The sequence below is a fragment of the Labrus mixtus genome, chromosome 4, assembly GCF_963584025.1.
Source record: "Labrus mixtus chromosome 4, fLabMix1.1, whole genome shotgun sequence".
Lineage (NCBI taxonomy): Eukaryota > Metazoa > Chordata > Actinopteri > Labriformes > Labridae > Labrus > Labrus mixtus.
In genome coordinates this window covers 28,621,103-28,633,124 of record NC_083615.1, presented here as the reverse complement: position 1 = coordinate 28,633,124, position 12,022 = coordinate 28,621,103, and the positions used below count along the sequence as shown (strand labels likewise).

At 41.8% G+C, this 12,022-nt stretch overlaps 1 protein-coding gene across 4 annotated transcripts in view; it reads right to left on the bottom strand.

Annotated features, from left to right (window-relative positions):
* zgc:173742 (DNA topoisomerase I, mitochondrial) overlaps positions 1-12,022 on the bottom strand; it is a 36,157-nt gene that overhangs the window by 14,190 nt on the left and 9,945 nt on the right. For all 4 annotated transcript variants that reach the window (XM_061036711.1, XM_061036708.1, XM_061036712.1 and 1 more), the window contains exons 5-13: positions 11,481-11,600; positions 8,457-8,550; positions 8,250-8,377; positions 7,996-8,111; positions 6,707-6,828; positions 2,490-2,612; positions 2,181-2,368; positions 1,546-1,690; positions 359-502 (exon numbers count right to left, since the gene is read on the bottom strand). In XM_061036711.1, coding sequence (XP_060892694.1) covers positions 359-502; positions 1,546-1,690; positions 2,181-2,368; positions 2,490-2,612; positions 6,707-6,828; positions 7,996-8,111; positions 8,250-8,377; positions 8,457-8,550; positions 11,481-11,600 — 1,180 coding nt within the window. The remainder of the gene's footprint in view (positions 1-358; positions 503-1,545; positions 1,691-2,180; positions 2,369-2,489; positions 2,613-6,706; positions 6,829-7,995; positions 8,112-8,249; positions 8,378-8,456; positions 8,551-11,480; positions 11,601-12,022) is intronic.

The window sequence follows — 12,022 nt, the reverse complement described above, 5'->3', positions numbered from 1 at the left end:
AAAAGAAAGAGAAACACAACACATTTAAATCTCAATTTGAATAGTCTTTGGCATGAGCCAAAAGCAATCACACACTCAATCAGTCATTTCTCTCAATGCAGAATGACAGAATGAGATAATTAGCTTCGGGTCACTTGGAGAGAATGGCTACATGTAATCAATTTTGCTCCTTGCAGGCGATCTTCCATCGAGCTAAGTGAGAAAGCAGAGCACACATCTTTCACACGGCTCTTCATATTATCGTTAGATGTAAGCACGAAGGACTGCTTTGAATTCAACTGCAGTTTACTTCTACCACGGGCGACCTAAACATGTCCAGCGAGCATATCCTAAATTCTGCATTTTGATGACTCCAGACCTTGTCTATGAAGTAGAGGGCTACAGCTCTTTGCCGTACGACCATCTCTTTGGATTTGAGATCCTTGTTGTACTGGTTACGGATGTCGTCCACACGGGACTTCAGTTTCCGAGCTACCTCGAATTTCTCCCAGTCCTTCTCTCCCTGTGTTCAAAGGAAAGCAAAGGAGGGGCAGGGGTGTGGACACAAAGAAAGCAACATTAAGAAACATTAATAAAGAAGATAATAAGGTGAAAATAACTAGAGGAACAAAACAAAGTCATAGATGTTAAAGAGTCAACATGTTAAACACGAGTGCAGGCTGATAACAAACACGAAGACATGCAACTACACAACTTTCAGGACAAAGTTCTGGCTTCCTGCTGTTTGCTGCTGCTGATTTATCACAACCAAGACACAATTAAACCCACCATCAGTGAACACACACACACACACACACACACTGTCATGGAGACAAACAGTGGAATAACTTAACCTTTACACATGAAGGATGGAAAGAAGGTAGATCGAGCAAACAGAAAAGAGCACAAGAGAAATGAGAGAAAGGGACTGAATAATGAGACACACGAGCACACACGCACACACACACGTTTCATGCTCATTTTAACTTACACAGGGGTTGCCATTCACTCTCTAACCCCCAAAATATCGATTCTATTTTCCATGATGTGATTTTTTTAAACTTGTGGAACAAAACATTATAAATACATATTTATCCCAGACACAAAGTGTAGGTTCAACTCAACACACAAACATGCTAGGTTCTAGTAGTAATATATATATATATATATATACATATATATAACTACTAGATATTAGACCTTCAGACTAAATCACTCTCTGTCAAGCTGCTGTCAGGATCTCACCTCCTGGATCCTTAACCCAACAAAACGAACATTATCAATACAGCATCGCAGGTTAAATTGAATCCACTCAGAATTATGAGAGGATATAAACGGGTCTTTCTTATATACCGTCAAATCCAGAATATAAGTCACACCGGTATATAAGACGCAGTCTGTTTTTGAAGTGCAGTTTCTGTGCAGCTCTGCCGCTCTTTTACTTCTGTCTGTTACCTGTACTGGTTTATGGGCCTGTAATATATGATGATGAGTGTGTGTGTGTGTGTGTGTGTGTGTGTGTGTGTGTGTGTGTGTGCGCTCCTTGACAGCAGACCAACATGATACCTTTAGTTTGGAGTTGGCATTGAGCATGATGTATTTAATCAATCCCTGGATGTTCTCAGTCCAGCTGGCCAGCCATGTCACCGAGTTGTCATGTTGCACCTTCTTCCAGCGGTGACCAGCAGGGGGCACTGGGATACAAGATTCTCTGTCAATCAAAGAGAAAGCGAGAGAGACAGAGCAAGTCAGAAGGAGTGTGAGCAGTCACAGCATCTGGGACTGAGAGCCTCAGCATCCTGCACAGACTCAAACCTTTAGAACATGAATGTCACAGCAGTGTGAGAAGAGAGGAGTATTCAGCTGTAAGCTTCATCTATGTGACATGAAATAATGATGCATGACACGTTCACAGCATGCCAGGCTACTGAGAGTCAAAGTTTGATTCTTCAGCACTACTGCTTTAACATCTCTTATTTCTAAAGTTACTAAAAGCAACAAAACATTTTGTCAAAATCTGAACACAGCACCTTCTGCAGATGTGTATCACTGCTGCCTTTGCACATCTCAAACTGGATGGAAAGATGTTGATGAACATTTTGAAAAATCTGCATTATTTCATCAGACCAGCTTCTCAATTATGCATCAGTACACAGTGATAAATCTCCGTCAAGTGTTTGATCCTTTCGCCCAACTCTCACTTGCCGCAGTTGATGATGACATCCTCTGGTTGGATCCTCTTCTTCAGCATGCCTTGCTTGGGATGCTCTCCTCTGCCCCTGAACAGCCCCGGAGGCTCAATCTTAAAGTTCCCGATGCGCTCTTTGTGCTGGTCCAGCAGACAGAAGCCGTACTCGTCCACAATCCTCTGGTTGGCTTCTTTCACAGCCTGCAGCAGAAATCAGATTGTCCAGATATTTGTTATATAATCTTCAGACAGGAGGAGGACATTACGTTAAGAAAACAATGTACACACATGTACAGAAGAAGAAAAACTAAGTGAATGTTACCAGTTTCTCCTCCTTAGTCATGTTCTTTCTGGCCTCCACCTTGGCTTTATGCATGGCACTGAGCTCTCCAAAGTCACATTTGTCTAGGTCCTGAATCAGCTTTCTCTCCTCGTGGGTCATTTCCTAAAAGCAGAATATGAAACACAGGAGTGTCGTCTCTTCTCGTGTCCAGCAGGTTTGTTTTTCATCTGCGTAACAGCTGGGGTATTCTTCAGTGAGAAAACAATGAGTGCATAAGAACGGCATTTTTCTACATGTTCTGGCAATGTATTGACTAAATGTAACTATCATCCCTTCAGCTTCCACTCCAGGTCAAAATGAATGAACTCTAGAGAAAAATAAATGAATTCCTCCATAGTTAAGAATGTTAATTGCAGCTCAAGTGTCTTGGAGTGCCAGAATAACTCTCGGTACCACTTTGAACGAGTAGCACAAATGATGGCAATGAAAACACACTTCCTTTTGTTCACAGTTTGATGCTTTTTCAGCACAAACTCTTCTCAAAAGCTTCCAGCTGGAGTTGAAATTTTGATCAAGGCCTCAATATTGATCACAAAGAGAAAGCAACATCCAAACACTTGACTTGATGTTTCATAATGTTGAAGAAAGAAAGAGACAAGAGATCTACAGTGCTGCTTTTTTCAATTAACTGGGAGCTAATAATACTCTCGGGCTGAACCTGTGTCTGTCCATTACAACAGTGATGTTTCCAGTAGCCATTTAGAGGGGTCTGTTTTTAAATTAAAGTTACTTTATTAAAGTTAATGCGCTGTTGAAACATGCCGTTGCCTTTTTGAATACACTCCACAGATGGGTTAAATTTAAGGGTGCACCGATCGATCCGCATGTGACTTGAACCGGTTTTCAGCCTGATCGGCCCTGATCGGTGACCAGCCGGTTCTCACCAGTATAGCCGATTTTAGACCGATCACACAAACACACACGAGCCGTTTCATGCACTGTGGAGCGCGCTGCGCACAGCGACACAAAGACTAAGGGACGGCCACACACACAACAAGCTAACATGTCAACAGTGTAGACGTGAATCGGTGCATCTCTAGTTAAATTACTTCTTAAACTCTGACTGTAGCATACAAACTCTTACCTGTCCTGATCGCTCTCTCCTTGCATCAGTTTCAGGTGTTGGAGGACTGTTTTTATCCTTTGATAATAAATATAGTCTATAATGAGCCCTGGGATACGGTACGTGGTACATCAGAACAACACACTAAAACATGATGTTAAAGTGAGAACGGCATTTTACTGAAAGCAACACGTCAGGCTGTGGTAGATGGTGAATGGACTTGAGCTTGAATAGTTATTTTATAGTCTTCTGACTACTCAAAGTGCTTTTACACCGCAGGTCACACCTACACATTCACACACTGATGGCAGAGGCTGCTACTTGCGGGAGTAGTGTGGGGTTAAGAGTCTAGTTGCCCATGGACACATCAGACATGTGGCTGCAGGTGCTGGGGATTGAACCCCCGACCTCAACTGACTCTACCAACTGAACCACAGCTGCCCAACTTGCTATCAAAAAGCAAAGCTCTCCATCGGGTCGAGAGGGAGAGAGAAAGACAGCCCGCATGTGGACAGAGGAGCAGACGCTTTAGGAGAAACTGTGAAAACTTTTTAGAGCTGGCGTCATGTCGCTGCCACCTGTGTTTTCCACTGTCAGACAACATGGCAACCATTGCTGTGTAGTGAAATGCAATTCTTCTTCTCCTCAATTAATGAGCAAATATTTATAAGAAAAATTGACATCTCCTCCCTGCTGAGTGCTCCTGTGTCCCCACACTCACATAGGGGGGCGGTGTTTACACAGACATACAGCCATCAAACTTCATACTATTATCAAAATCAACAATGGAAAGAAGTAGCCAGTTGTTATCAAGTGAGAAGTAGGCTGTTTGTGGAAAGCCCTTAATGTTTCATAAAAATTGAAGAGGATGTGCAGGATCACAGCAGATCACTGACTTTTGGTTGATTTTGTGTGTTGGACAGGAAATTAATTAAAAGGTATAGATATGAAAGACTAGGGATGTAAAGATTAACCGTAAAATCGCGATAAATCGATTAAAAGGTGTCAAGATTCACATCGGTACTCTGAAAAATGAATCGCAATAATATGGTGAGTGTCAGTCGCTGTAGAGCAGAGGCGGCTGACAGTTGCGGGGCAAGATTTAGGAATTGAGGACGCACCAATGTCTTTTAAATCGGAGGTGTGGAAGCATTTTGGCTTCCCCAAGACAGAAAATGAAAGAGGTGAGAAGATAACAGACGAGACAAAAACTGTGTGCAGATACGTAAGAAGACAGTGAACTACATAAATAGCACGACCAACATGATGCAGCATTTCATCGACACCACAATTAGAAGCTCCAATCACCTCCCCTTGATATGAGAAAAAAACATTAAAAGGTCAAACCACACTGACCAATGGGTTTGAAGCCCCTAAAGGAATCTTCACTCATAATTTGTCTACAGTCTCATTTTGTAAAATAAAGTTGAGTTGAGTGAATCACTACCCCCCTATGAAAGGCCAATCCCTCCTTTAAGGGGCTGGTCTCTTTTGAAGAAGCTTTAAAAACAGGTTTCATGGCAGTATACAGAAAGCAGCAGCTGTTTCAACTATAATTGTCGACTTTCTGAGGTTATTGCACAGCGATCCTCCCAATCATAAGGGCCACTAACTGGGCAGCAATACGGAGAATTTCAGCGGACACTTCACGGTTCATCTCGGCAGTTTCTGGTGCTTGAATGTCATGACAACATGAGTGGCTTTTAATATGGCCTCCTCCAGCAGCAGGGATTTCAGTCTGACAATCTAGAGAGCAACATCCCATAAGAGATGTCAGTGTTTAAGTCATAATTGCCTCTGATGGCAGAGCTTAACGGTAAACGATGTACAGGTCTTTCAATAAGCTAGAATCTTGATGAGATTTTCTCCACTTATCTAACGTAAACATTTAAATGACTGATAAAAAAGGATTATCTTTTCTATCAAGCTAATCAGACTGTTTGTGGTTGTGTCACCAAGGTTCAGAAGGCCTGAGATGCAAAAACCTCTCTCTAAATCAGCAAACCCTGGCACACACACCGTGATCCTGAAACTCCCTGACAGTACGGACACAGAATCAGTCTGTGTCTAAGCATGACTGACACTCGGCGGTGGGCGGGCACTGGGGGCAGTGGAGCGAGGAGAGTTTTTTCCGGCTATAATAAAACAGTTTAATTGGATTTGTTCATATGCAGGGGAGCTTCTTGTATGGATTAGCATATCAATGCCTTCACACAAATCGTATTTTCAAGTGCATTGAGCACTAAGCAGCGCAAAATTAATTCTGCATGATATGCCTCGGGGGTTGGCACGGCGGTTTTCTCTGTGCAGAGGCCGCCGTGACAGGCACAGCGTGCAGGTTTTCAAACAATTGTCACAAAGGTACTAACACTCGAAGCTGGATGGAAATCAACTTAAACTGTAAGAGAAGAGTTCTGAAACTGAAGCTGGTGTTACAAGAAGCTGAGTACTAATGTGCCTGGAAATAACCCACATCTGCAAGTCATCAGAATCATTCCAGCATCAAAACCAACAATGGTTCTTCGTTAGGAAATCTCACAAAACCGTTTGAATACCGATCCTGCGAGGCGTCACAGGGGGTTTGAGCCAATGTCAGGTGTCATTAGGCGTTGCCATGTAAGAGCTGAATCCCAATTCAGGAGTAGCATCCTTCAAAGGACCCAGGCCTGCTCGGGTCGATCTGAAATTAGACAGTCTAGAACCGGGCCTATTCAACTGGCGGCCCAGGGGCCAACTCCGGCCGCGGTTGACATCTGATTGACCAGCCAATCATTTCTATTTACAATTAAGAAAAACATTTATAAACAGGGGGGGACATCTTGTGAATGACTGTCATTGTTGCCACAATAAAGTGTTAAAAACAGCAGAGCGCTCCCATTTAATAGAACATGTCCTGTGCTCGCAGCCTATCACAAGCTTGTGTTGATGATGAAAAAAAACTTATTTTTTGGGGCTGCATTTTAAGGAGCCTCAGAAATTATACAGACTTTGACCTCTACTATGATGCATTAGGTCTTTAATGAACCCCAGCATTCAAACATACCTGTGGGCGAAAAGAGTCACCTAAGGGGTCACGATTAAGATTTCTGTTTCTTAAAAAACTGGAAAGATCCATGATGTGTTTCGGCCTCACCTGCCTCCAGTCAGTGAAGAAGTTCTCCCTGAACACGGTCTTGGTGGTGTACTCATGGTCCAACATCTGGGCAAAGAAAAGTGCCACCTCCTCAGCTGCCAGGCTCAGCTTCACCTTCTTACCTGAAGACACAAACACAAATACACCATTTTAAGAAGAAGAAGCCGAGCCCTATGGAAGCCGAGGCCTGAGTTCGGGGGCAGAACAGGAAGGGCTTTGTTGTTACAAATAATGAAATAATACATAATTCGGGCTCGCATCGGGCCAGGCTCTTAAATTTTATTTTATTTTATATTATAAAGTTCATGCTGCTTGCTGAAGCACTGACCCAGTCAATGTGTCACCACTTGCTTTCTGACTTTCTTTCTAATGAGGTCAATCTCATCTAACTATCCCCTGGTCAAATGGGAGACGCTGACCAAACACCACCTGTATTTTATGATAAGCCATTACCTGTCACTGAACACAAGATGAGAAATCTGTCATTGAGGAGTTTTCTAGCAATTACTGAATCATGTGATTATTCAATGTAAATGCCAATTTTATCCAAAATGTTATTAAAAATGTGCTCACTTTATTTATTTTTTAATTCATAAGATAAATTTATGATATTGTAGTTGTTTTTTTAATTGAAGTCTGATATCTCTTTTTATTATTATTTCCTTTCGTGTATATACATGTATATGTGCAAGAGTGTAAGAGCATGTAAATTTACATACATATATATATATTTTTTTAGTTATTTTTTTACATTGCTATTTTTTTATAATTATTCATTTGTTTTCTATATTATTCTGTCATTCTTCTGTTTAATCGAATATACTGTCTGGTCACTTGGGGTGGGGGGGTATTGTGTGTTGTATTGAAATTTTCAATAAAGAGTATAAAACATTTTTAAAAAGTGCTCACAGCAACAACCTACTTTGTATTATTCACTGCTTTGTGTTTGCTTTGTTTAAAAAAAAAACAGTTTTCTCTCACAAAGACGTTTTCCAGTCCTGAGTCCTGAAAAGGGGGATCGTCGAATAATAAGGGTCGTCTTACATTTGGACCACAGGGTTGTAAGTGCATGCATGTTTTGTACTTTTTAATGTATTGAACTGTTGTCTACATGAGAGAATAAAAACACGGGTGTGTTACTCCACAGGGCTCAAGTCCTGAATCTGGTTTGGTTGTTTAAACAGCATGAATTACTGTACTGACAGAAAGTACAGTAAGTGGAGTGCACCATTAAAAACCCTTTAAACCCTATCTGGGTCTTATTCCCAAAATGTGTCTGCTCAACTGACCATCATAATAGAAGTGAACGTTGTCAGGCAGCAGCTGGTACTCGGGAGGAAAATAGGGTCCTTTGTGTTCGAGGAACTTCCACTTCACCCCATCCTCATACTTCTCTTCTTCCCACCTGACAAGAAAGCAAGATGATGAAAACATGAGGATGTGTCTGAGAGGGTGGAAACTGCTGTTCCATGTTCCCAGTGTGTTTATTGTGTTAAATCATGTGTCTATGTGGTTTGATCAATGTGAAATGAAGAGAGCGAACCATCTCCAGCGGCTCTGCTCCTCCTCCTCTTTCTTTTTGATCTTCAACTGTTTCGCCTCCTCAATCTCCGTCTTTGTCTTCTTAGCTTTTTTGGAGATGAGGTGCTCCCCTTCCTCTTTCTTTACCGTCTGAACGGAGAAAAACCGCATGGATGTTAAAAATGTGTGCACTCATAAATTACATTGATTCATGGTTGAAGATGTTTACCTTTTCGGTTTTCTTCTTTGACTTCTTCTTCGGAGCCTCTTCGTCACATTCCTCTTCCTGCCTATGTTGATTTCGTTTTCTCTTTGAGCTCGAGCTTCACAAAAGACAGAGAGAAAAATTAAGGGCACACTATATGACAAAGAGTGATGGCTTGAGCTAGGGATGCACAGATCAGATCCTGGTCTTAGATTTTGGTCAAATACTGACTCAAATAGCTTGATCTGGTATCAAGCTAATCCAGCCAAAATCCAGAAGTGGACAAACCACCTTCAACCGCTGCATGTTTGAATGCGACCTTTTCAAAAAGTGAACATCTCTCTACTTTTAACACGACTTTCTACATAACTTTCCCCTTTAACTTTTTAATTTTACATTCCTCAAACTATGCCATGAAAAGTCTTGAATGCAGCCATAGTTTTGTCTTGGCTTTAAACTTAACTAATGTTAATGGAAGAGTGATCAATTCTTTTTCAATCAGTATAACTAGAATAACACGGTCAGGATTAGCTCTGGAAGGAGAAAGAAGAAGGGGGAGGGGTTAAGCATTCTCAGGGAAAGGTTTTAAGGTGAGGGACTGAAAATGTAAATAAGAGAAAAACGACTGCATGGCTGAAACTTTGGACCGTGAAGATGAATGTCTGAGGATTTTTAAACGACAGACGTCCAGGGTGACTTTTCTTCCCATGCTCGAACATTACCGACATGCTCCCATGACAAGCAAGGTCCAGATTATAAATCCTTTTCTTATACGGAGGGGGGGGGGGGTTGGATAGTAAAGCTGGTAGAGCGAGTGAGGAGAGGTGAAAGTCAAGTGGTGTGTGTGTGAGAGTTACATGTTGTCCTGAATAGCTGAGGAGGAGAGATGGGTAGCTGTAAGAAACAGTCAGATGAATGTAGCCTACAGTTTAAAGCTGTGCGTCCAACAATAAACGCCTTCAATTCCACCAGCTCCCGTGTGTTTCTTACTGCTTTGTATCATTAGAAACCTGGTAGTATTTTTGAATGGTCGTGCATCCCGCCCTCATTTTCCCCTGAGATGGGAAATCTTTGTATTTCTGACTCTGAAAAGGAGCTTCCAGTGACGCAAAATGACGATTTTTGCGTCACTGGAAGCTGTTGTGGTTAGCGGGGTGAAACTACAACGTTAGTTCCTCATATTTTCAACCACTGAAGCTACAGACCAATCACAGAACAGTGGGTGGGAAGTCACTTCCAGAATCTAAACGGACTGGTAGTGTCGGTGTTCTCACTGTTTGCCTATGGACACAGACATCTGTTTTTGACGTCTGTTTTCTGCCAGGAATTTACAAGATCAATTCTGGAAGAAATCTCTGAATCAGTTGAGGAAACGGTCTTATGTGTTGAAGTAAATATGTCTGTAAATGTTTTTTATACTATTACTATTATTACTATATTTCTACTGCTATACTGTATATTTTGGAGAAACTGTATCGATCCAATTTCCCTCTCGGATTAATAAAGTATTTCTGATTCTGAACTAGAGGACCTTAGTGGGAGTGGCCTGCGGTGCTGTGCATTATGGGATTTGGTGTCTTTCATCCACAAGAACCAAAAAGACACTTTCTGCCTTTTCTCGGCCAAGAAGGCACCAACTTCAAAATGTATTTCACATTTCTACATATATGACCCAATGTTAATACAGATTCATGTTTCAACGGGTGAAGTATCCCTTTAAAGAGACGGGGGGTTAGCCCTGAAGTTAGCTACAACCTCAACCCTGGAACAGACCAATAAGTCTCCCCTGTGCTTTCTGACTACAGTCAGGACTCTAAAGCAAGAAAAGTTCACACTTTAATTTACAGCGTCGAAGGTGAATTGCTCTCAGAGTTTATAAGATTTAGACCGCAATGGTGTTACGTCTGCAGTGCAAATTATGCTTATTATGTTTTGTTTTCCTGTCACTTCCTGGTCGCTGTTTTGCATATGCAACTCTCAGCAGAAATAGTAAGGATGCAAGATGACTCACTCCACTCAGCAACTCGACTCTGGAAAACAATGTTGTATCTGTGCACTGTGTAAAAACATGGCGACTAATGATCAACTATAAATTAATCTGCGACTAATTTTGTCGATGACGTCGACGAATCGATGCAGCCCTACAGAATATTTTGAATTATTTTCTCATGTTGTTTTAGAAAGCTTGGAAAGCCAAATGTAATATTACAAATAACCAGTGAGAAATTCATGTTATTATGGGATGTAACGGTTCACTCAACTCACGATACGATACGATTCTCTCGATTTATTTTACAAAATGAGACTGAAGACAAATTATGACTGACAAAGATTCCTTTAATTTTTTGATGAAAACATCAAGGCACCTCATAATCTCTTTGGCTCTGCAAACCCGCTTGTCTGTGTGGTTTGGGCCTTTTGATGTTTTTTCTCTCAACAAGGGGAGGTGATTGAAGCTTCTCATTGTGGTGTGGATTAAATGCTGCATCATGTTGGTCGTGCTATTTATGTAGTTTCCTGTCTTCTTGCAATATTTGCACACAGTTTTTGTCTCGTCTGTTTTTCTTCTCACCTCTTTCATTTTCTGTCTTGGGGAAGCCAAAATGCTTCCACACCTCCGATTTAAAAGACGGTGGTGCGTCCTCAATTTCAAAATCTTGCGCAGCAGCTGACATGATAAGGTTGATTCTTACAACCAACCGCCTCTGCTCTACAGCTCCTGACGCTCACACGAGACGCATGTCGTCAAAAAAGAGAAGCGATTCATTTTTTCAGAGTACCCATGTGAACCTTGACACCTTTGAATCGATTTTTGACTGCCTAACGATGAATCTCTAAATCCCTACATGTTATTAATCTAAACACGGGTTATCAGTTTGGTACTTGTTTAGGTGGATACCCAAAGCCCAGGTATCAGATACAGCATTGGTGCATCCCTAGTTTGAGCTTTGAATTTATGTATCACAAAACAACAAATGATCTGTAAAGCCTGCATGTAAAATGTTCACTGCAGCTCAAAGCAGAGCTCGTAGGCCTGTTCACACTTACCTTGGTGTAGCAGTGGAGTGTGAAGGGCCTTCCATGGGTTCATCCTTAATTCTTTTCCTTTTCAACCCTCTCTGTTTAGTAGTAAAGTCGTCATCCTCTTGCTCCTGTTTCACAGCTTCACTGAATGACAAAAAGAACAGCGCACAGTCATCGTCCTGTGCACCTCAAGTCAGAGGCGCTGCTTGTCAACAGGCAAGGCAGGCAACTTCTTGGGGCCCCAGATCAGTAGGGGGGGGCCCTGAGGGCTCACAAACTTTAAAACAAAGCAGTGGACCAAAATATGCAAATTTTGCAATGACTGTAGGAAACCTCCCCAAGGGGCCCCATCTGACAGCACTTCCTGCATTATTGCTGTGAAAACAAGTTTGACAAATGAAGAGAAATTATCCATCTACAGGAGAGAAATAAGAGCGTCGGGACACTAGCAGACATGATGATGATGCGCGCTAGTTTGAGGGCCTCCCAATTGATTCCTGCTTTGGACCCCAAAAGACTCCAGAATTGTCACTGCCACAACTCAATCAGTAGTCTGTTCTGTTGTC